Here is a 26,448-nt window from a genome sequence, read left to right as displayed (position 1 = left end):
CAACTCCCCCTCCTTTTTTTGCACGATCAGATATGAAGACATTATATGCACGTCGGTCTCCTCGGCTGTGAACCGCTCCTGGCGTGCGCCTGGCAAATCTGACGTTATAATAGCAACCCGCAATGGAACAAGTGCGCCTCTTAAAGGGAATGTGAGATGACGCTCTGATTGGTTTATTTCACGTTACGCCTGTCAGTGTTGGGTTTCTGTTGAGTCCTGTCTGTCTTTATTAGTCAATGTGTATCACCTGTGTCTAATTAATTATCCGTATCACCTGTGTTCTGTAAATCAGTGTTTCATCAGTGTGTGTATTTAGTTCCTTCTGTTCAGTCAGTCTTGGTCCGTTCTTGTCTATGTTAAGTGGTTTTTGGTGTTAGTGTAATCCTGCCTGTCTGTGCCTGTGGAAATACCTATTGTGAGTAAAAGTTTATATTGGAATCTTCTACCTTCATCATCTTTTTCATCATCTTACACCAAACCGTGACAGAAGAACGGACCAATTAAAATTTAAAATGTAGGACTGTTTATTTCAAAATGGGCGATCTCTGGAAGAGTATGTGGAGGTCTACCTCAACCTTTATCAAGACGTGAGCTGGGATGAAGATTCACTTAAACAGCAGTTCTGGAGTGGGATGGACGATCTACTCGCCCAGATGCTGCTGTTGGGAGATGTTCACCTGCCGTTCGTCGAGTACATCGACCGCACCTTATGGGTGTGTGGATCCTCTCTCACTGTGGGAGCCGCTGAAAACATACCTGACCAGCTCGATCCTCACGTTACGCCTCCTGTCCTCGTCCAGAGCCCGGACGAGGTCAAATTGTTTTTTTGTTTTTTTCTGAGCCTGCACTTCTTCACGTCAGTCCAGCCGAGCCTGCGCATCATGTAATGCCCGCCGAGCCAGCGACTGTTCACGTCATGACCGCCGAGGCAAAGACTGTTAACGGCATACCCGCAGAGCTTCCTTCGCCGCTGGTCCTGTCCAGCCCAGAGCTCCCTTCGCCGCTGGTCCAGGCCAGAGCTCCTTTCGCCGCTGGTTCCGTCCAGCCCAGAGCTTCCTTCGCTGGTGGTCCCGTTCAGCCCAGAGCTTCCTTTGCCGCTGGTCCCATTCAGCTCAGAGCCTTCACCGCTGGTCCCGTCCAGCCCAGAGACTTTTTTCCCCTGGTCCCGTCCAGCCCAGAGACTTTTTCGCCGCTGGTTCCACCCAGCCCTGAGCCTGTCACCACCCCAGAGCCTGAACTCCCACCCAGCCTTCCTCTCCCACCTCCTCTCATCCGCCACTACCTGGCAACCCCTCTGCTCCTCTATCCACCTTTGAGGAGGTGGAGTCGCCGTGGGTCTGCCTTACACCAACTCCACCAGGGTCGGTGGATCCCCGGTCTCCGCCTCCGACCTCCTCTACTTGGACTCTGCTTCAGCCTGCCAGTACATTACCTCCACTGTGGCTCCTACCACCCTCACCTCTGCCGTGGCCCATCAGCCCACCAGCTCCACCAGGCTCCCTCATCCCCCCGGTTTCGCCTTGGTCATTCCTCTCCTTGCCCTCGCCTCGGGACTCCTTTCCTCTGGCTTCGCCTCGTCCATCCATCCCTCTAGCTCTGTTGGGCTCCTCACTCCCTCCGTCTTTACCTTGGTCCTCGGTCACTCCGGCTCCGCAGTGGCCTTCTGGATCCCCGCCTGAGCCTCGGTCGCCAGAGCCATCGATGACGACATGTCCTCCCAATCCCTCAGCATCACCCCGTCTCGTCAGCTCTACGGCTCCACCCTGGTCTCCTCAACCACCTGCCTCGCCTCTGTCAGTCGGCCCCCTAGAGTCGTCAGTCCTGCCTCCCCCATGGCTCCTCCCTCCATCGGCTCTGCCCTGGCCACCTGCGCTGCCTGCTACGCCCTGGTCCCTCTTGCCCTCTATCTGTTACTACGTTACAAAGTAGGGGTGAGCGGTGCACAAACTAACGTGGGGTTAGTTGTAACACACGGTTGAAAACTTTCCACAAATGTCAGCATGATGAAACTTTGTGTATTTACTACAGTAGTTGCGATATCAACACTATATAGAGAACAAATGTGCCAAAATTAAAATAAAAAAAATATTTGGAAGATATCACTGAACATTTATTTAACCATAGCAAGTACACTTCTTAAGTACATTTTTCATCTCTGTTTTTTGTGTTTATGTAAAATTAGAAATAACAAAAAATAAAATTACACAGATCTGATATTATTTTAATCTTGTGTGCAGCAGTCGTCAATGAGGGGCTGTGGGAGAGCTGTTGCTGCTGAGGGGGATCGCGGTGCTGAGGAGGTCGAGCAGAAAAGGAGCGGTGACCACCAGTGGCTGTCTGAGGAGGTGGAGCTGGAGCGATTGAGACGGAGAGCTCGCTGCCGTGCTCCTGGGTCGAGGAGGGGTGACCGCCGGTGGCTGTCTGAGGAGGTGGAGCTGGAGCGATTGAGACGGAGAGCTCGCTGCCGTGCTCCTGGGTCGAGGAGGGGTGACCGCCGGTGGCTGTCTGAGGAGGTGGAGCTGGAGCGATTGAGATGGAGAGCTCGCTGCCGTGCTCCTGGGTCGAGGAGGGGTGACCGCCGGTGGCTGTCTGAGGAGGTGGAGCTGGAGCGATTGAGATGGAGCGCTCGCTGCCGTGCTCCTGGGTCGAGGAGGGGCGACCACCGGTGGCTGTCTGAGGAGGTGGAGCTGGAGCGATTGAGATGGAGAGCTCGCTGCCGTGCTCCTGGGTCGAGGAGGGGTGACCGCCGGTGGCTGTCTGAGGAGGTGGAGCTGGAGCGATTGAGACGGAGAGCTCGCTGCCGTGCTCCTGGGTCGAGGAGGGGTGACCGCCGGTGGCTGTCTGAGGAGGTGGAGCTGGAGCGATTGAGATGGAGAGCTCGCTGCTGTGCTCCTGGGTCGAGGAGCGGTGACTGCAGTCCGAGAGTATGGGTTACCATACTTGGCCTTCACCTTTTACTTTCACTGTTTTTCAAAAAGAGATAGAAAACGTTTTAAGTTTCACTGTTACGAACTATGATCTATGATCTAGAGTCAGAAGAGGTAACAATGAGGTCATGATAAAAATTGGGTGTGATTAGGGTGGCAAGAGACAACGCGTAACAAAGTAATGCGAAATAAAGAATTTATTATACATAAATGAAATAATTATACAAAAAGATGAATACTAGTAATAATAATAACGGTGAATATAAGTAAGGAAAAATAAGCAAACTATTTACAGATAAAAAATAAATAAATCAGATAAAAAAAAAAAGTGAAGCCAAAGAAATGAAACGAACAAAACAAAACTCATTCTAACTTGTAATTAAGCCTCTTATCTAACTAATAAAAATAAAGAAAAGTAAAGACATCAAATCTTCAGCGTCAGACACCCTAACTTACTTTGACTAACAAAATACAAAACATACAGAGGGTGGCATTCACTTTCTTACCTGGGGTATTTATACATCAAGTTACCTAGGTGTTGTTTTATAAAAGTCATGTGACATTTAACCTGTCCACCTTACTCTTGGTCACCTCAAACCACGCCATCAAAAAGGCAGAAAAGAATGTTCCAGAAGAAAAGAATGAGCGTACAGAACAACAACAAAACAGAGCGGCAGGAAAACAAATTGCTCCCTCGCGTTCAGCTTTTCAGCTTCCTTTTAACTGCTGGCGGGAAACTTGATTGAAGGGATGTCACGCCACTGATAAAAACTGACAGCTCTCCAAGCCAACAGCAGACCAGAGGTGGAGCGAACATAAGAATATGTCAGAGAGAGAGAGAGAGAGAGAGCACAGCACAGGGACGTAACAATCACTGAAATTAAATAGAAGAATGTTTTGAAACACCAGTGAAGGAAATTTATATTTAAATTTATTTATAAATTTGTTATAATGTTGACCGTGAGTTGGCATCATATCAAGAGTGAGTGATGTCAGTCACCTACATAGTGAAATAATGTAGAGGTGTGTGTAACCCAGGTATTTTCTCAGCCCTATTTTCCCTTCTCACGGCTCCACACTATGTTCACGTTATCGCGAGATTAAATATGGCTGCGCGCTTTAAATATGGCTGCGCGCTGTTGGTTGGTGTGTGTGGGCCGGTGTGTTTGAGCTGCTGCAGGTTGGCATTTAGCCCTGTAAACGTATCATTTAACTCTCTAAACTGCCGGTTTGACTGTTATGCCTGCCAACCTTTTTGGGATATCTACATTTAACCATCTTGTACATAATATTAGAGTTAAATTAGCCCTATCCTAGAGAGATCACAACAATAAGGTCACAGCAAGCTTTTTTTGATTGTGTTAAAACCAAATTTGGGCATCCAATGATTTCTGGTGGATTTGGTGAGTCTTGCTGTCATCTAAGATCTCAGTCCGTCACTCTCAAAATTCACCAGATGGGCAGGCCTGCCTGGTGTCTGCAACAACGAGTAATCCACAATACACACATAATCCACAAATCTAATCCAAGCAATGGTAATAATCCACATAATGTTTATCAAAACTCAAGCATGGCTGCCACTGATAGTTGCATCGCTTGACTCAGGACATCATACAATGCAAACTCAATCAAACCAAAATAAGGCTTAGATGAACGTAAGAAAACACCAGTTCCTCATCAAGGGCATCAAATATGACAAAAGGTTGAGAATAAAACTCAATCACCTTCTTTACCACATAATCTCTTAAAAGGAAGATAGTTCATCCAAAAATGAAAATTTCCTGATGTAACGTAAACGCATTAGCTCCAATGATATACAGGGAATTTTAATAATTAATCAGGAATATGATTAATATATATATATTGCATATTACAGTTACATTGAAATTATTGAAGCTGAAAAATAGATAAATTTAATATATCAATATTCCATTCGTTTTTATTGTCTACATATTTTATTCACATACATATACATATATTCATATGCACTTGAGATAAAACAAAGAACAAAAAAATGATCATGCATGTGAACTGGTCCCCAAAGAAGCTATCTAAAGCTTATACTCGGGGGCCATGACAAACAAGGATGAAAGAAAATGAAAGATGTGTGGCCTACATATAATAAATTTTTTCATACATCTCATTCATACAACAAATAGTAGGAGATCCCATTTAACAGATACAATTTTGTTTAACAGTTTACCTTGAGGTTGAAAGATTAATACTGACATACATGCAGCGTGAGAAATAATACATACATCAGGAAGATTTATACATGCTTAGTAATTGTTTCTTGAGGTTTTGTTTAAAAGAAAAAATAGAGCTTGAGTTTTTCAAATTTTCATCCAGCTCGTTCCAGATCCGCCGCGGTCCCCGGCACACTACACTCATACCAGTGCTTTTCAATCTCCGTTTTTTACCAGTAATGATGTGCGTGTTTCTAGTGAGGTAAGTGTGCCGGGGATAGCGGATGGGAACAAGCTCACATAAACTGTTATTCAAGCCAAAGACCACCTGATACATAGTACATGCATTGTGAAATATATTATATTCAGTAAGTCTTAAAAAAACCGTACCTAGAGAAAATAGAACGAGTTGGAGCATTGAAATCGGACCATGATATGGCGCGAATTATTTTTTTTTGTAGAATTTCACATTTTTTTAAGTGAGTAGGATAAGTATTGCACCATATAATATTGCAGTAATTTAAATGGGGTTCAAAGAGGGTTTTGTAAAGAGTAAGTAGTATTGCGTGGGGAAGCAGGTGTCTAAGCTTAAAGAACAGACCAACATATTTTGATAGCTTTTTGACAAGGTATTCAATATGGTGTTTGAAGTTTAGGTGATCATCTATAAAGACACCCACAAATTTAGTCGTCTTCACTCTCTTTAGTTCCTCTCCCTTTATTTTAATCTGGAAATTTGGATCCTCAAAATTAGGTTGTTTTTTATTTGGACAGAATATTAAGTAGTTGGTTTTACTGGTGTTTATGGATAGTTTATTTACTTTGAACCAGTTAACCACATTCTGAAGCTCTTTGTTAAGTAGTTGTTGAAGTTCAAATTCATTTTTGTGTGATAGGAACAAGTTAGTGTCATCTGCAAAGATTACTTTATGGAGGGTCTTTGAGGAATTTTCCCGGTCATTAATGTAAATAATAAAGAGGAGAGGACCTAATATGGATCCTTGTGGAACACCATATTTAATGTGTTTGTTTTCTGATGTCTGTTCGTGAATAGTTCCATATTGTTGCCTCTGGTGTAAGTAACTCTTGAACCAATTCAGTGGTTGACCTCTAATTCCATAATGGTGCAATTTGTACAATAATATGGTGAAGTCGATGGTATCAAAGGCCTTTGAAAGATCTAAGAATACACCAATACCATATTCCCCCTTTTCAATGGCATCATTGATCTTTTCAGTAAGATCAAGGATCGCCATACAGGTGGTGTGTTTTTCCCTGAAGCCATACTGGGATTGAGTATGTTCAGTGTATTAAGATAATTAATAAGTCTATTATAAACCACTCTTTCCAATATTTTGGAAAGAGTTGGTAAGATGGATATGGGACGATAATTTGTTATGTCATTTTTATCACCAGCTTTGAAAATCGGAATTATTTTTGCAATTTTTGTCATTTTGGGAACAGTTCCTGTGAGCAGTGAGAGAAGTGTGTAAGTGGTTAAATTATTTCTTTGGCAATACTTGCCTGACATATATTGTTTGTAAGAGACACTGTGTGGTTGAGTGATGTTTTTTGAGAGATTTGCCCCTATTGATACAAAGTAATTAATAAAATGAATTTGCAAGATCAGTATTATTTATTGTATCTGGGAGCACGGTGTCTTTATGGCCCCTATTCAAGACATTATTCAGCACTTTCCATGATTTCTTGGAGTCTCCCTGTGAGGTTTTTATAAGTTCAGAATAGTGACTATATTTGCTTTTCCTGATTATATATACCAATTTATTCTTGTAAACATTGTATTTAGTTTTATTCTCTATATTTGTTTTTTTAACATATATTTGGTAAAGTTTATTTTGTTTGTTTGATGGAGTTAGAGATTGCCCTTGTTAGCCAGGGTTTGTGTTCTGCCCTACTGCGTGTGACAGTTTTTATAGGAATGGAGCAGCGAATGGAATCTGTTATTTCATTTACCAGGGAATCATATGCAGTGTCAGGATCGCAGCAGCAATAAACAGTTTTCCATGCTTTAGCTTGCAGACTTGCCTTAAGTTGATGCATTGTTCTGTCGTTTACTACTTTAATTTTTACCGGGTGACATAAAGGTAAACATTTATAATCAAGATTAAAGTACAGTATTGTTGGGTAATGATCAGATATATCAGAAAGCAAAGCTCCTGATTCAAGCTTAACATTTCGTATATTTGTGACAATATTGTCTTTAATGAAGTCATTTTTGACTGCATCGTCCTTGGAGACATCAATATTGAAGTCTCAAAGGAGGACGCAGTCTTTGTTTAATTTATTTATGTGTAATAAAATTTCTTCAAGTTTATTATTAAAAATGTTTAAATCAGAATCTGGGGGGCGGTAAATTACGCCCACAATAATGCTTTTACCTTTGTCATTTTTTATCTCAATAAAAAGAGTCTGTGTGATTGTCATTTACAGCAAGATCGCAAACATCGGCATGCATGTTCGAACGTACATAGAGGCATACCCCACCACCAGATCTGCCAAATCTGTCCTTATGATATAATTTATAGTCTTCGAGGTTTAAGGCATCTATGTACGATTTGTCATTTAGCCACGTCTCACTACAACCAATTATGTTAAAGCAGCATTTAGTGTTTGAAAGTAGGGAGACAAGCTCATCGTGATGTTTATTCAGACTTCTTATGTTTAAGTGCAGAAATGAGAAGTTATTTACTATATTCAGACATTTTACATGCTCGGGGTCATAGTATTTACAGGTTATGTTGTTTTCAACATCAATACAGTGATGTATATCATCTCCATCATATGTCAAGCCTTAAAATCCCATAAAAGATAAAAAGAAAGCATTTTCCCAGGATCACACGAAAAGAGACAAGCACGCACACGCGCACACACACACACACACACACACACACACACAGACGCGGCCACACACAAAACAAGCATACAAGACGAACAAAGGGTGGATAAGACCTCTTTACGAGAGGCATTAGAATAACGAGAAAAAAACGCCCGCCCGTCATTACATCCTTAAGATAATTAATTGGCTGGATGAAATAAATCAACGTCTACATTTCAATCAATGTCCAAACAAAACAAGTAACAATCAGAGGCTTTCCAGCCACATTCCGACATAATAGGCTACTTTGATTAGCAAGAATAGGCCTTAGGGTATTTTCATGAGTCTAGTCGCATTATCCTTTGCAGGAGGGAGAAACAATGCTGTTATTCCATGATGTTAAAATAAAGTGGTCCTCCTATTTCAGAGTTCACGCATAGAAAATTATATAACCCAAACAGGGGGTCCCTTCGATCTGATTCTTCAGATCAATTATCCTGATATCTTTTACTGGAAGTTAATGTAATTATCGAACAGTTGTTTGTCCAACCGTAAGATTAACTTATCAACTTATCATAAAGTTATCACTTCTTATAATTCCAGGAAAATTAGTTTCTGGCCATGGAAACCATTCTCCTGTCCTTATAAAATTTAGGTTACTTAAACCGTAATCAAATTGTAAAGCTTGTAGCTAGATCAAACATTTCAGGGACTCGTAATGTGAGAATTATAGACAGAATCAATCAAGGATATAATGGATTTTAATCATTGAACTAATAATTCACACTACAGTTATACACGGAATATATGTATATACAGACACATTAAGACAAAACTAGACAAAACACATTACAAGAAGATAACTAACGAATTACGATAGGATGAGAGAGTGAGGATGAGCGAGGGAAAGTGAAAGCAAAATGAGCGATCAGAGAGAGAGAGAGAGAGAGAGAGAGAGAGAGAGAGAGAGAGAGAGAGAGAGAGTGAGAGAGTGTGTGAGAGAAGGGAGGAAAAAGAGATCCTCTGGAATGATCTCTTTAGGTTATGGCAAAATCACAAACAAAGTGGATCTTGAGAGCCAACAAGGAAATCAGATCACATTAAAAGTTCAGTAAACTTATCTTGCAAAATGGTTCTCTTGTGTTGGTTGAGGAAAGCAGAGTCCTGCGTCTGTCCTTAAGATCAGCGTGCGTGTGTGCCCATCTCTCCCGGGCGAGCGAGGTCGCGGGAAATTCAAAGAGTCTCTTTCTTTGAGGTGAAGTTGCCGGGAATGATTCAGGCTAAGTTCATTCAGCTCGTGAATGAACAGAGGCGAATAGGAAAACGAAGCTAGACTATAGAAAACATACAAAGAAATAAAGGAGAAGAGAAGAGAAGAGAAGCAGGCCGAAGCCGGTCCGGACTTGGGTTTCCAAAGTTTTCGAAGGAGGGAGAAGAGAGCGTGTAAACTGAAGGTTCGGACTTTTATCAGTGTCCCGTGTATGCCTCCTTTTTCGTGGTGGACGAATCATCTTAGAGCATTTCGAGCGGAAGGTTTTCCTTTGTCCTGTTAAACACGCCCACTCTAATGAGTCGTGAGTGAGATCGAATTTGAGAAGATTTGCTCAAGACATATGAAATGTGTCAAACGATACAAATTACTGCAATTGGTTATCAAAATTCAACTCCATCAGGTAGAGAGGATCGCACAGGTATCAAAAATAGAATAGAGACGTTGTAGTAATGCAAAGATACATTATTATGCATTAGTATAGGCATTTGCAGTTCGATTAATGTTACAGTAGGACATACATATGCTTTCCTATGGTTTATAAACACATCTTAACACAAAAAGGGATGTATTTAGTACATTTAAGAGTGACTTCATGGGTAAAAAGTCCTTTTCTGTAGTGGGTTTCTGCGTGTGTGTGTGTGACTTTATGGTCGGCATCTGTTGCATCCCGTGGTGCGTGTTCCACGTGAGGGGTTGGGGGTTTAATCTGAAAATGGCAATCTCAGAGACAAAAGTAGGGTAACACTTTAGAATACTGTTCCTTCATTAATGAATAATTACACAGGAACAAACGAGTAACGTATTATTAACATTCTAGTAACTACTATTAACTAACAAGAAACTCTGATTAACAAATTAGTAAGTAATAGCGCTCAGATGAATGTAGTAGTTCATTATTAGCTAATCAATAACTACTATTTTTTTCATACCTCCCAGAGAACTACTATCTACAGGTTCATAATTAACATTAATAATGCATAATTTATAATAAAAGGTAATGGTAACCCACTAGTAATGACTCAAGTATTACTACATCATTTTAAAGGAACTACTAATTATTTGGATCAGTATCTAAAGTGAAAAACATGATAACTACCTAATATTGACTGAAGTCATTGTAAGCTTTTGAGATTTTTGTAAGATTTTGAATAGCAATTCCTTCCAATGGATTTGGTAACACTTTAGTCATTACTAGTGTGTTCCCATGATCTTCACTTCAGAATACTGATCCAAATAATTAGTAGTTCCTTTAGAAAGATGTAGTAACACTTGATTCATTACTATCCAAAACCTTACAAAAGCCTTAAAAGCTTACAATGACTTCCGTCAATATTAGGTTGTTATGATGTTTTTCACTTTAGAAAACTGATCCAAATTATTAGTAGTTCCTTTAGAATGATGTAGTAACACTTGATTCATTACTAATGGGCTACCATTACCTTATATTAAACATTGTGTATTATAAATATTTATTAACCTGTATATAGTAGTTCTTATAGTCTTCAGTGAGGTATGAAAAATAGTAGTTATTGATTAGCTAATAGTGAACTACCACATCCGACTGAACGCTATTACTTACTAATTCGTTAATCAGAGTTTCTTGTTAGTTAATAGTAGTTACTAGAGTGTTACTAATGCATTACTCATTTGTTCCTGTGTAGTTATTCATTAATGAAGGAACAGTATTCTAAAGTGTTACCAAAAGTAGTTTTGTATGCAAATTCACTTATCGGCCTGAGGAGTCGTAAAAAATTGATGAGGGAAGCAGTTAGTCCTAGACACTGAATGGAGCCAGTCTTTGTAACTTGCCTTCAGTTCACAAAGAACAAACGTTAGACACAGCAGAGAGTTGTTCTTGCCCCGCACGGTGATAGTTCGATAACAACAGGGGCCTGTTTGTTGATTTATCAATGTGTCGTAAAAATGTTAGCAAGCGGCCTGCTTGCAGACATCGCGGCACCAAGCCACATCATTTAAGGCTTTCTGGATATGAACATGTATGTGTTCATATTTGTTCAGCATGAGAAAAACAATCAGGATTCGGTCAGTCGCTACACTGATTATTTACACCAAAGCCATCAAATATGTATCTTCTTGCCTCAGCAGAAGAGAAGATCATTTTGGAGGAAAAACACTCAAAGATTGTGTTTCCAAATGAATGGCGCCCAACCTGGGCCATTTTTGACAGTAAAACATCCATATTTAGGGCTTCAAACAGCCAGCTGGCGAATAAGGGTCTTTTCTAATGAAAAGATTCACCATTTTCAGAATTTTTTTTGATATTACACACTTTTAAAAAATTCTGAATGAAAATGAAAATGAAATGAAATAAAATGTATGTTTCATTCAAAAGCCGGAGGGTAATCTCTCCCAGAAAGTACAAAACGGACTCATACAATTATGAAGTTCCAGGAAGTCCCTTATATGGACAAATGAATCCAACAAACACACGATTGCGACTAGGGGAGAGCGGGCACAACCTAACGCTTTTTGACTTTCTCAGTTTGTGTAAATCTACTTATGGTTCAGAGTATTTATTTTTTTCCCACATTAATTTCCCACATGTCTAGTACAATTATGTGGTTTTGTTTTATTAATACAGTATATACTTTTTTCTTGACATACCCCGAAAGAATGGAAGTGAAATGTGACAACATGCCCCATAGGTGGGGTACATTGTAACATGTGTGGGGCACATTGTAACATAACATATGACAGCTTAAAATGTTATCTGATCTAATAAAAAATATATACAAAACAAACTAAAATATTTTCTAAATAAAATACAATTAAAAAACTTTTTCATATAAAATAATGGCAATTTTTTATAATTAAATATAAACAAATGTTTGAGTTTTGACTACGAACACATGAAAACACAGCTATACAACATAGTTCAAAACAAATAAATAATGAGTCATTTCTGAACATTGACTCTCAGTCTTTATTCACCTTTTTCTCACGTTTTCCCAATAAAATTAATAAAAGTATAGAATATAATAGCATATTTCTAATAGGGGCTCATTGTAACACAGTGTGACAACATGCCCCCGCTTGCACAACTGGGGTTTAAACCCTGCTAGTGTCTTCTGCTAGTTAGCGAAGCATTAAAGAACTATCTCAACTGTTAAATAACATCTTGGAGATTAAAATAATATCAGATTTGTCTTATTTTAAATAAACACAAAAAATAGAGATTAAAAATTAACTTCAGTAAGAAATTTACTTTTGCTATGGTTTAATAAATGTCTATGGATATCTTCCAAAAAAAAGTAAATTTTTGGCGGAATTTTTTTTTCCATATAGTGTTGATATGGCAACTAGTAAATACACAAAGTTTCGTCATCCAAGCATGTGCGGAAGTATTTAAAACAAGCGTGTTACAACTAGCCCCGCGTTAGGTTGTGCCCCGCGCTCCCCTATATATTGTTTGTGCTTGTATATTGTTTTTCAAGCAACATCGGTTTATTTTCATATCAGTAACTTATAAACAATGCAGTGCACATTTCTACAGATAAGATTAGTGAAAAACATAAAGACACAAACACACCGGATATGCAAAGAGATTCTTAAAACACACATATATTGTGTTAATATTTTAGACATCTAAAGAATAGTAATCATTGGTGTTAGACAACTTTGATAAGATCACATTATATCATGACAATTAACAGAGAAATAAAACAGATTTTTAAAACACAATTAGTAGATTCACTTAGAAATTACTAAAGATCAAATCAAACAAATGCAAGTAAATAAGAAAAATAAAGAATAATGAACAAACATTGACGTCTTCTCACTCCTAAGATCTGCTGCAGATGAAGTTGAGTTTGTGAGTCTCAGGAAGGCTGATCCAGCGCTGATCTCCTCCAGACTGAACTGCTCCTTTTCTCTTCGTAAGGCTGCAGTTTTCCGGTGTCGTTCCGTTCCCTGGAGCCCAGTTCTGATAGCACACGATCTCTCCGCTCAACCAGAGCCACATGTTCATTTGGCAGTAGTTGTGTAAACCCAACCACACCGCCTCAGTAGACGCACGTTTAACCACATTCATCACACGACGCTGCATCTCTTCTGAATGAACCGAGACCAGATCCGTATAATTCTGTCTGCAGTGTCTCAGAGCTTCAGGCCACGTCAGATTCTCTTTGATCAGAATCAGTTTATCTGGACACAAAACAAACCACAAGCAAAAACTAGAGAGAGACTGATCAAAAACAACATGCAGAACAAACACTGTGGAGGAATCTGTCATGTCAGACATGTAGCGTGAACTTTAAGATATCTGGAGGTGATGGATGGATTGTGTGTGTTTGTGAGGATCTGCTCACCTTCATGACACACAAAAGGAAGTTGGTTGTTGCAAGAGACGTCATACCATTGACCCTGAGTGTTCGGAATGATCACTGTACAGTTTTCACCACCTCCATTATTAGGTTCACCAGAAGCCCAGTTTCTGAATGAGGAGTTACTCTGATCTGACCACTGCCATGAGTCTCTGAACAGACCGATCCAGATCTGTGATCCAGATAACTGAAGACCACTAATGAAATCCTTAACCTGTTGATTCTCATTCTGGTTCCTCACACTGACCAGATCAGTGTGATTCTGTCTGCAGTAACTCTGAGCGTCTCTCCAGTTCTTCATCTGATTGTCCAAGACGAGTCCTGTGTTCGCTTTAAGAAAAAAACAATTTAAAAAACTGTTTCATAAATCAGTGTCAATTTGTCTTACACTATTTTACGTTTTTTTCTTTTTTTTTTATGTGAATAAAAGCAGTGGTGGAAGCATCAGAAACATGTTTCCATTCCATTGAAAATGTTCAATTTTAAACATAAATGCACATTGTTCATCATCCTCTACCTTTTACAGATACATTTACTCAAATGCTCATGCTGATAATAACTGTAAGGGAAAATTTGCAATTAACATGGAAGTATTTCTGAGGAAACTTAAACACACACACACACACACACACACACACACACACACACACACACACACACACACACACACACACACACACACACAGCGAGGCCAGAAATGGAAGCGCCTTTATAAAACAGGATAGGCAAAGTGTAGAGTATAAAAACTGCATGAAAAAACTGCGTGTAGTGAATCCGTTACACTGTTCCTCAGTCACTCCTGAAATTGCTGTGATTGACAGTGATAACCGTAGCAGCGGACGAGACAAAACATTTGTCAAAATAGACCTGTGCATTAAGTGCATTTAGTGCTGTAGTGTAAATGCAGACTTATAGACCTGCAGCAACATAAACCAGAATAAGAAAACAAGTTTATGTTGTCTGGGTAATTTTTAGAAGTTTTTAAGATCATTTTATAAAGCTCTCTTTTTTCACGTGTCCATTTTAAAGCAATGTTTAAAAATCTACCTATTTGTTTGTTTTTTATTAAATCTAAAAATATTTTAAAGTATTTATTTTATTAGCATTAATAATTTGTTATTATAGCTATTTTATAATAAATCCAAAAGCAAAACATGAAAAGAACTACATTAGATTATATGCTTTGAGACATGCAGTAATTTAACACCGTCTCTTGTGACGCTTTGTTTGCTCCCTGTGTGTGTTCATGTGTTTTAAAGGAGCTGTGGCTTTGGAGACTCTGAAGGGAGAGTGGGATCAAATGCTTTCAAAGCTAGCTTAATATTGCTAGGCTCTCCGAAAATGCCAACCCTGCCCTTAATTTAGAACTTAATACTGTTAATAGAACATTTTCTGAAGCCTTCATATTTGGTATATGGTGCATCTATAAATGAACGGTTGCTGAAATTGTAAATAGCTGCACTCACTGTTGTTGCAGATGAAATTACGATTATCACTACATGGCAAATCCTCCCATAGTCCATTTGACATCATAGCACACTCATCTCTGCCATCAGGTTGTCCAGGTCTCCAGTTCAGATAGAGCGCAGGTTCACCTGAAGACCACTGCCATTTATCAACACTCGTCCTCTTCAGCCCAATCCAGATATCCTGAACACCTCCATCATTCACACTCTTCTTCAGCTCGTTCATGTCGTTCATGTTGTCAACGGTGGCCAGATCTGTGTAATTCTCTCTGCAGAATCTCTGAGCTTCAGTCCAGGTCTTCCTCACGTTTATAAAGTGATACTGACGCTGAACACATTCAGATACGGAGCAGAGAGCTGTGAAAGAGAGCGTTTGATTTAATGCTTTTCATAACAGGGTCAAACCTGATGAAACTATAAACCATAAATAATACAACAAACACACTCACCAATGAGAAGAAGAATCAAATATAGAGTTTGGTCCATTTCTGAGGAAGAAACACATTGGAAAAACTCAGACATCAAACATTCACAGATTCATTTTGGACAAAAATATGACAATTTCAGTTAGTATCTGAACAGCCGCATGAATTCACTGTAAATAATCATTCAGACAATATTAACATCTGAAAGTGTAATTGTGTTTGAAGAATGAACATGTTCTTACTTTAGAGGTCGTGTGTTTCTGTCCTGAGTCTGATGTTTCTGTCTGCAGATTTAAACTACGTGATTATTATATCTGCTCTCATCCCTCATTCAGCTCATCACATCATTTGTTTATTTCTCTGAAAACCCCTATTTCATATTTTACTTCCTCTATATTTGTGTGTTTCTGCAACTCTTTCCCCTTATTTGCATCTTGGTGCCTGTCGGTCTGTATCAGTCTATGTTAATATGGACCTTATCAGAAAATTAATAACTAAACAGTTTCTCTAATGTTATTGCTGGACTGTATAACTCGTGTTACATCCCTGTTCAACTCTATATGTATGTTTGTGTTTCTCTGTTTTTGGTCACTTTTTGGTTGAGGGATTGAGGGATAGAAAAGGACAATATTAAAGCTACAATATGTAAGATTTTTGTAATAAAATATCTAAAAATCACTTGCACAGTGTGATATATTTCCTGCGGTTGTGTACTTACAATATCCCAAAAGTTCCCAAAGATTTTTAATTTCAGAGAAATTCCAATTTTAAATAATGGCTCGTCCATGTTCACTCGTCGCCTGTCAATGACGTAATATTCGCGTTATCCCTGGTTTCCGCTCGATCTGCCATAGTAACCATGGCGACAGACGTGGACAACTGCGTTACGTTTAGACCATGGCAAGCAGACTTTGGGACAAAAGGAGAACTAAAACGAGGATCAATATCAGCGTGGCGTTTTCCAGATGCCGAGAGCTTCACGTCCGCGACTAACTTCGACTTGACAGAGACGCCGCTCTTGCATGTACTTTATTAGACAGGTGAGCAAATGTACATACAACTAATCAATGTCATACAGTGCGTGCAGAATTATTAAGATTTTCTGATCATATTTTTTTTTCCAGGCACATTTGACCAATTCCAAACCACATTAATCGTAATAACTACTATTAATTTTGTATTAATCATTTATAAGTGATATATAATTGTTCATGAAGGCTGGAAAGTCCATTTCTAATGTTAGTAAAGGTTGTTGGACTCTCATTATCTCACTGAAATAATATCATCATCTTCTGCTGCTGCTGTTTCAGAATAAACGTGTCTTTATTTCCTCCGTCTAAATACTTGATTGTGATTGGCTGGAATGCGGACATTAAAACATAAAAAAGAAGTAAAATGTGAAAATTCTTATTTTGTTTAATTTCATACTCCTGCTGTTTACTGTATTTTTTTTTCTTTCTTTTTTTCGTGTTTATGAAACATGAACACATTTGCATGTAAACACATCCTCATCACTCGTTTGTTTATATCCACATTTAGACGTTCAGGATGGACAATATTTACATCTCTGACGTGAAACAGGAGAAACAGTGAGTGTTATTGTTCTAGTCATATTTCATTCAGTCGCATTCATTTAGTTTTACTGAAACAACAGGAAAGTCACACTATAACTTTGTCCCAATTCAGAGCTGAATCCTTCATAGTCCAAGAAGGTGGAAGTGAGTGTTGGCTGCGTCCGAAAACTTAAGCAGTGACTTGTTGCCTCGCTGCCCTATCAGGCAATGACTTGTAGGCAGACACGAAGGTACCTCACAAAACTGATTTCAGACACACTTCTGATGCAGCGTTTACAGCAAAATCTACAGCAAAAGAGAGCGAGCTTCAGTGAAAACTAAGTGAATATTTAATGACTATAATAGTAATGTCTCACTAGAAAAACTCATGAGTGGAAAACGTTTATCAAAAATGTACATTTACACAAACTGACCACCGGACGCAACTTTCAGACGCCATCTTTATTATTCTAGCTCAACTGTCACAGAATGGAAAGCACAGAAATATGGGATATCAAATACAGCCAAGGATAGATCTATGCTGCCTACAAAAAGCGATCAAATGAAGGCATCTCAGGAGACGGGAAGTGGAACTAACAATGGATTCAGACGTGCCTCGATGGCTTCCGACCTTGGAATGCGTCCTCCGATGGCAGCATTTATCAGTTTCCCGCCCACCGCTCCTGTCGCCTAGCAACTGTGACAGATGCCATCAGGACACAGCAGACACGTTTCTGACAGACTTTTAAATACAAAGATGGAGGTGAAGGAGATTTTTAAGAATTTTTTTTAGATTATTCACCGCTAGCACCATCGGGTAATGTATCTTCAGCTCAGACAAGAGCTGCCACAAGGTGGTAAAATCATAATAATGTATTTTAATAATAAGATAATTAAATGTGTATTTTTTTGTAGATCATCATATAGGCTAATGTGTTTCCTGCTGTATTTTTGTGGGTGGAGCTTGGTATCTGTAGGGGGGTCTGGGGGCATGCCCCCCCGTAAGATTTTTTTTTTACATTTTAAAGATAAATTAATTAATCTGGTGCACTTTGAGTCACCCGAATTAACTATTAAAAATAAATAATCCACCCGCAAACCACCTATATTTAGATATCTGCATCTGATCATCACATTACAATTATTCAAATTCTTAGTGTTAAGACGGGATCCCTCTTTCATTTCAAATTCTTAAATTTGATAAATATATTCAATTAAAATAATTAGACACTAGGCTGTTACCAATAAAATTAAATAATTTACATGGAAAAATTATAACTGTATTAAATTAGATTATTTTAAATATTTTTGAATATACAAATAAGGAATGTTGAAAATAATGATACTTTATGAAACTAGCGTTTTGTCATTCAACGTTGACACTTGCTTGAGAAGTTGAAGTCGTTCTCTATCTCCGTTGCTTCTAGCCACGGTGGTTAAAAATGGTACGGTCCACAATAGGGGTGTCTGAAATCGCTTTACATTAAAATGTTCCTACAGTGAAAATAGGAGTTGACTTGTATTGTAACTGTAATTATATTTTTTCACAATATCAGAAAAATTATCTGACCCCCCCAAAACTGATATTTCTGTCCCTTTGGGGGGACTGTAATTCGAACTATGCATGGGGTTAGTTGTAACACACATGGTTGAAAACTTTCCACATGCCAGTGTGACCATTGCTTTTTTTATCTGACCCGGTTTGTCCCACCCTTCATCAGCACACACACTCGTGGATGATATCAGCATTTATTGTCCTGCACACAGAGCAGTGAAAGAGAGATGATAGTAAGTCCAGTGGTGTAGTGGTAAAAAATGAGGTGGGTAAACTATCAATTCTGGTGGACCACGACGTGGTCACCCGGTAAGGTGGGCCACTGCCTACCGGTGTATGTGTATCCTGATGACATCGCTATAGGCTATCATTTGATGGTACTACCAAGGTGTTGTAGTATAACTACAGGACATCAGTGATGTGTGAACTGAATTTGGCAACAATACAGTGAATTACAGTGAAGTTATTGAATATTTTTCATAATAAAAATCATCAAAAAGATACATTTACAATTTTACATACAATTAAAAACTTTTTTTTTTTTTCAAAATAAGTGTTGTAGTATAACCATCAGAACAGCAGTGATGTGTGAACTGAATTTGGCAACAATACTGTGAATTACAGTGAAGTTATTGAATATTGTTCATAAAAATCATACATTTACAATTGTATATACAATTTAATATATATTTTTCCCAAAATAAGTGTTGTAGTATAACCATCAGGACATCAGTGATGTGTAAACTGAATTTGGCAACAATACAGTGAATTACAGTGAAGTTATTGAATATTTTTCATAATAAAAATCATCAACATGATACATTTACAATTGTATATCAAATTAAAAATATATTTTTTTCCAAAATAAGTGTTGTAGTATAACCATCAGGACAGCAGTGATGTGCGAACTGAATTTGGCAACAATACAGTGAATTACAGTGCAGTTATTGAATACTTTTCATAAATAATAATCATAAAAATTATGCAAAAAGATATTTATACAAAATAAGTGTTGTAGTATAACCATCAGGACAGCAGTGATGTGTGAACTTATTTTGATGACACTATAGTGTGTGACAGTGAAGTTATTGACTGTTTTCGGGTTTTGCACTTTGCAGACGGTCCCTTCGGATCTGTCTCTCTGCCGCCTGCGCATAGAGATCAATGTATTTTGTCCACTGCGAGGGAAAGCTCGTTTTGAGAAAAAATAGGTTGTAGCTGCTTGTCTACATACTACGATTAAAAAGAGGTGTTATTTGTGTAGTAACAACATTTAGCTCACGAGTTATTGACCCGGGAAGTTCGAATCTGTGAATTTATTGCCAACTTTACTCAACTCGGCGCGCTGCGCTCTCTGCTCCGTGTTTGCGCGCTGCGCGTTCTGCTCTGTAGTTAACGGCCCAAATGCTCGAATCATGTGCCGATCGGCGATCACGCACTGGAAAAGCAAAGTCCGCTCAAATATCGTGAAATGTAGAGGTGGATAAACGCACTTTGGAGGTGGGCAAACGCTATTTCCAAATTTTGGGAGGTGCGTAAACGGCGTTTACGTGCGTTTAGCCTCCACTACATCCCTGAGTAAGTCGTAATGTTGTTTAAGCTCCACCTATTCAAAATACATTTCACCTCGTTAGAAAGAACATGGAAAATGACGCAGATAGAAAGATCGTAGAGTGCATCCAAACGGACATAAAACGATCAAAATACACATAAATATAAACAAAAAAACACTCTCTACAAATCAATCAGTGTCTACTGTGAGCAATCCTTTAATAGAGTCAAACATTTTATATGAAATTATATATTTTTATCTTATAGTGCGAAGCAACCACAGAAAGCAGTTCTCTTTATCTCTGACACAGCGGCCCATAGACATAATTAATACATAGACGCGCTTATATGCCTTTTTCACATCCGGTTGAGACTGGATTACTGTAATGCTTTATTAGCTGGTTGTCCTGCATCCTCAATAAACAAGCTACAGTTAGTCCAAAATGCCGCCGCTAGAGTTCTTACTAGATCAAGAAAATATGATCATATAACACCGATTTTATCATCACTGCATTGGTTACCTATAAAGTTCCGTATTAATTACAAGGTATTGCTACTGACCTATAAAGCCCTAAACGGCTTAGCTCCAGTCTATTTAACGGATCTTTTATCACCCTATAATCCATCGCGCTCTTTAAGATCACTAAATTCAAGGCTTTTGGTCATACCTAGGATATCCAGAACCACCAAAGGAGGGAGAGCATTCTCACATTTGGCTCCAAAACTCTGGAATAGTCTTCCTGATACTGTTCGTTGCTCAGACTCGCTCTCCCAGTTTAAAACTAGATTAAAGTCGCATCTCTTCAGCCAGGCATTCATATAATCCTACAGTTCAAACTACAATCCGGCCTCTAGCTCATAAATGCCAGAGGAGAACTGGCCCCCGACTGAGCCTGGGTTCTCCCAAGGTTTTTTTTTTCTCCATTAGGTCACCTGATGGAGTTTTAGGACACCATTAGGTCACTTGATGAAGTTTTTCGGTTCCTTGCCACTGTTGCCTTTGGCTTGCTCAGTTGGGGATATTTTGGGGATATTTAATTTAATTTTATCAATCAATAAATTCCTCTTGAAACAAACTTTGTTGTATTATTTTAATTTAATACTGTGAAGCTGCTTTGATACAATCTGTATTGTGAAAAGCGCTATACAAATAAACTTGACTTGACTTGAGCGTTTGTTGTGTAAAGCGACTTCCGGTCGAAACAACAATGGCTGAAGCAACATCGAGGTGTCACTGTAGCGTCGCTCATTGCACAAATAATGAGCAGTGACAACCATATTTGAGTTAGCATGCTTTTCATTTTACATTTACATTTATTCATTTAGCTGATGCTTTTTATCCAAAGCGACTTACAATTGCTATATATGTCAGAGGTCGCACGCCTCTGGAGCAACTAGGGGTTAAGTGTCTTGCTCAGGGACACATTGGTGTCTCACAGTGGATTCGAACCCGGGTCTCTCACACCAAAGGCATGTGTCTTATCCATTGCGCCACCACCACCCCTATATACAACAAAATTTAAATAGCCTATCACACCTTTATCATACTTCTACGTTCAAAAAGCATAAGCAAATAGTAGCAGCCCCCAATCAGAGGCAAACCTACACTGAATGGGGGCCCCAGGCAAAATTAATCAGTGAGGCCCTTTTTAAAATATATTTATTTTATATAATATAGTTTTCTTTAGATAATATATTAATATATAAGATTTATTTTTGTTAATAGGCTATATCTTCATTGCCTTGATATATAATTAAACAAAAAGTATTCTAAAATAATCTAACAGAACACATGTAACATAAAATAGCCCAAGTTGTTTATTTTTTACAACATTGTGTTCATATATTTTTTTAATCAACGAAATGTCAATCTTCGTCTTTATAACAGAAGATACAATACAATACAAAAATCTTCAAGATACAGCCTACAATCTTCACATGTATAATGGATTGTCACCTTATAAACAGTCCTTTGTGTGGTGGAATAAACAATGCTATATAGAAATATATGGTTAGCATCTTAATTTAAACTTTATTTTATTAGTTCATTAATTATGCCAACTCAACTAATTAAATGTAAAGAGCTGGATACTAATTACTAATTTAATGATGTCAACTATTTTTCATCTCAGTTTTTTTGTGTTTATGTAAAATTAGAAATAAGGAAAAAGAAAATTAGACAGATCTGATATTATTTTAATCTTGTGTGGCAGTCGTCCATGAGGGGCTGTCGCCTTTTTCATTTCATGTAAAAAAGCTTAGCAGAGCTTTCAGCTTATAGATTATAGCTTTACAGCAGAATTGCTACTAAGTGCTAATGTGGATTTCTGTCTAGATATGTAATAAACATTTTGCAAAAGAAAACCTCAAAAAGGTTAACTATAGATGAAGACAGAAACACGCCTGTTCACCGGTCATTAAAAAAAAAAAAAAAAAAACCCACTGGTCTCATCTTTACTTGATGCCATCGCCGACCTCATGTCTGTCTCTTTTACTCCTTGCCTGTGTTCTTCTCCAATAAGACATATTGTCAAACAAATATTATGAAATAGATTTTCCATATTACTTTTTCCATATGAATAATATTAAGAAATGAATCTGTTGTTATCAAGTGGCTCCCCCTACACTTCCACCTAATGTTAGACCTAGCCTACCTGTTGCCTTCCCCTGTCTTTCCTGATCCACCATCCTCACTGTTAAATATAGCAGCCTAAATTAACTTCTTAAATCAGCCTAGTGATGGCATCAGATATGACAACTATTATGCAGTAAGGTTGTGCTGCTATTGAAATTACATTCACATTTTGGATTTAAAAAAGTACAAATATGGCACACACACACACACACACACACACACACACACACACACACACACACACACACACACACACACACATATATATATATTAAGTTTTGTTTTCCAGCTTCTAGTCATTTATTGTGCATGCTACCTTATATTTTCCAGTTGTTATTTTACCTTAAAGGTGCATTAACCAACTTTTCATGTTAAAAATACCCGTTTTCTAACCCATACATGCTTAAACAATTGCCTGATGGGCTGAATGAGCTCTTCTCTGATCACTGAGATTGTCTCTATAATCCTGTAAAGTAAAATAAATAAGAGGGATTCGGGCCAGAATTTTAGACTGGGCGTGACGTCATGCGCGTTCATGGCACGCTCACCTGGCTGTCTGGCAGGTTTGTGTATTCGCCGCCATTCTCCGTAGAAGATGGATTCTAAGAGACCGGCTTGTAGTTCATTTCAAACACCAACGCAAACTCCACGTAAGATAAAAAAAAGAAAACTTTTGTCCGTGAGCGTGCACACTTCTGGCTGCAGTTTCGCTTGCCGCCAGAGGGGGCATAGTTCTGCAAAAACTCAGAGACTTGCGCAATGCACCTTTAATAAAATTGATATATGTCATGCATGGGATTGGTACCATAGGGTTTAACCAAAATCTAAATGTAAATATCAGCAACCTTAGTTTGCATTAAGTTAGCAAACACAAGCCAGTCTGTTAACATTAATATTTGCAAGCCTCCAAGTTTGGGAGCAAATCTATGCATGATTCCATGGTAAACCAGAGATATTGCATTAGTTGTTTTCCAGATCATTTATTGTACCTGCTACCTGATATTTTCCAGTTTTCAGCTCAGCAACCTCAGTTTTACATATTCTAAGCTAGCCGTAATTTAAACCCCCATTTGGCTGCTACATTCCCAGTGTTAGCAAATGCTAGCTAGTCTGTTAACATGAATATTTGCAAGCCTCCAAGCACACACAGACGTCACACTTTAAATCCTGCCTGTTGCCTTTCACCATGCACTTATTTAGCTGCTGTCGCATCCCTTGACATGCCATATCCTTTTCCCTCTTTCTTTTTCTATTTTTAGCCCTCGACAGCTTTTTTGCTTTATCCATCTTTTTCGACGATAACTCACTACTCGTACCTGCTCACTCAGCGCTCACGGCGCCCGTGCCCTTTCGCGATATTACCTCCACACACTATGTCAAAATTCTATGATGGATTCTTATGAGGGCGCCGGTGCCTACTCTAGCCTGTTAGTCCTCTAAAATGTTTTATAACATTGAGGAAATGCAGAAATAATTTAGAAACGCACAACAGCAGCTACTTATAGAAAATACAAAAAAAAAAAAAAAAAAAATATATATATATATATATATATATATATATATATATATATATATATATATATATATATATATATATATATATATATATATATATATATATATATATATCACTGATTCTTGAGAATCGGGACAAAACATGTTCCACATAGAAAAGTCTAATTTATAGCAACAATTAAGAAATTCATCATGATTGACATACTTACAAAGTTAAATCTAAAGGAATTCTATATACCTATCTGATTTTTGGAATAACCCTTTTTATCTTTTTGGGGAAAATTTGTTTAAATGTATGGTCTGTGGTTAGAAGGTCCATGTTATTGCACTTGTCCTCAGCAAGAGGTCACAATATTAACCATCCCAAAAAACTTTTAAAAAGCTCTACAATTATGAAAGCATATATATCAAATAAAAAATAAGGGGTATAAATATAAAAAACAATGCATGGAGTGAACATCAAACAATATTTTCTATAAAAATCTGCCTATTAAAGTTGTGTCCTCAGTTTCTGTCAACTCCGTCAGATTTTTTCATAAAGCTCTTTAAATCAGGAAATAGCATGGTCAGCTATATCCCTGAGGACCCCTTTTCATCTCCCTGCCTGTGGTGAATGCAGCACTACCACACATTCTCTGGTACATTTTACATTTTTTTATATTTTAGACAAACAATGTCAATATTCCTATGGTCACAGCTGCACCATGTCAATACCATCTTTCTGTTAAGATACTTTTTTTTAAACCATAGTGGATTGAATTTAAGCATTTTAGTGAGGTTATTGGGACATCTAGCAACTGAGGATAAACTACCTAGCTGCAGTGTACAATACATGTTTTGGCAGGAAAATACATGCCCTTACGTCAACTCCGTCAGACGTCAACTCCATCAGGTTCTATGTCTGACGGAGTTGACCTGTAAGCTGACGGAGTTGACAAATCCACCAATAACCTCTTAATGTGCGAATATAATATTATTTGTGAATATAGTGAAGGGTTAAACTGTTATTTCAGGGTTTTATTTACACATAAATGCACATACATAGCATGCATTACATTATTTAACCATACGTATCTGACTTGTAGATAATGGGCAGGCAGTGGTCTACTTATTATTGTGTAACGTGTAACTTTGCCAGCACTTTAATATATATATTTATATATGTAGAGACAGAGATAGAGAAATGAGAAGCCAGTGTAGGGCTGGGCGATATGGCCCAAAAAAATTATTACAATCTTTTTTTTTATATCAGTCGATATCGATAATTATCACGATAAATGTCTTTCAAGTTTAAAGGCAGATTTTTGCTCCTAAGTGAAAGTTGTAGAAAACAGAGCGTTAATTGTGGTTTTAAACTACTCTTTATTGTCAGAACATATCATGACAAACAGGTGAACACTTCACAAATCTGAGGTAAAACATTCAAACATTTTCCGTCAACACCGTCAGTTTTTCCGTCAACACCGTCAGTTTTTCGTCAACACCGTCAGATCTTCGTCAACAGCGTTGGATGTTTGTATGTTTTTGTTAATTTTTTGGGGGAAAAAAAAATCTTCCTTCAGCTTATGTTGTTTTTGTAATAAAGGACCATCTGATCTACATCCTCTTATGTTTTATTTATTTAAGGAATTTGTTTTTACAATATTGAAATTAAAATCAAAGTTTGAAAATGCAAATATTTAGAAATCTGAGTTTTCAGAATAGTGTGAAATCACAACTTAAGTTTATATATTGTATTTTTTTTACATATCAGAGTAACTAAACACTATTACAATATACTTCAGAACTTTAGATTCTTGTTGGATTTGAAGAATTAAAATTTTATACTTTTTAGTGTGTCTGACGGAGTTGACACAAATCCAGTTCTGAAGGGAAACATGTTTATTTGTTAAAAATGTGTTTTTATTTAGAACCTGTTCCTTTACATGGTTAAATAGCTAAGACCTTTCTCTGCAGAAACATATAACTCTAATTGATATAGTGTGTATTTAAAAAAAAAGTTTTTTAAACCGTGTTTTGTCCTGACTCTCAAGAATCAGTGATATATACATATATTATATATATATATATATATATATATATATATATATATATATATATATATATATATATATATATATATATATATATATATAATTGTAATAAAAAAATTAAATAAAAAATTATGTGTTTAATTTTGGCAC

General features: G+C 37.9%; 2 protein-coding genes across 3 annotated transcripts in view; one reads left to right on the top strand and one right to left on the bottom strand.

Moving 5' to 3' along the window:
• LOC309493254 (C-type mannose receptor 2-like) overlaps window positions 1-26,448 on the top strand; it is a 185,800-nt gene that overhangs the window by 136,070 nt on the left and 23,282 nt on the right. The window lies entirely within an intron of this gene.
• LOC309493244 (C-type mannose receptor 2-like) lies at window positions 12,653-15,872 on the bottom strand. The gene is made up of 4 exons (XM_082162402.1): window positions 15,481-15,872; window positions 15,032-15,388; window positions 13,551-13,895; window positions 12,653-13,386 (listed from the first exon to the last, which is right to left on the bottom strand). The coding sequence occupies exons 1-4, from the start codon at window positions 15,551-15,553 to the stop codon at window positions 13,025-13,027; spliced, it is 1,137 nt and encodes a 378-aa protein (XP_082018528.1). The 5' UTR covers window positions 15,554-15,872; the 3' UTR covers window positions 12,653-13,024.

Source organism: Leuciscus leuciscus (genome assembly GCF_965113295.1).
Source record: "Leuciscus leuciscus genome assembly, chromosome: 2".
Taxonomy (NCBI): Eukaryota; Metazoa; Chordata; class Actinopteri; order Cypriniformes; family Leuciscidae; genus Leuciscus; species Leuciscus leuciscus.
Note: the sequence above shows the minus strand (reverse complement) of the source record. Positions and strands in the feature narration are given on the sequence as shown.

Excerpts from the sequence above, each read along its gene's own strand:
- LOC309493244 (XM_082162402.1), bottom strand. The coding sequence starts at position 15,553 with ATGTCTGAGTTTTTCCAATGTGTTTCTTCCTCAGAAATGGACCAAACT. Across the intron at positions 15,389-15,480 it reads TTTGATTCTTCTTCTCATTG|CTCTCTGCTCCGTATCTGAA; the intron begins GTGAGTGTGTTT and ends TCTCTTTCACAG. Across the intron at positions 13,387-13,550 it reads TCCTTTTGTGTGTCATGAAG|ATAAACTGATTCTGATCAAA; the intron begins GTGAGCAGATCC and ends TTTTGTGTCCAG.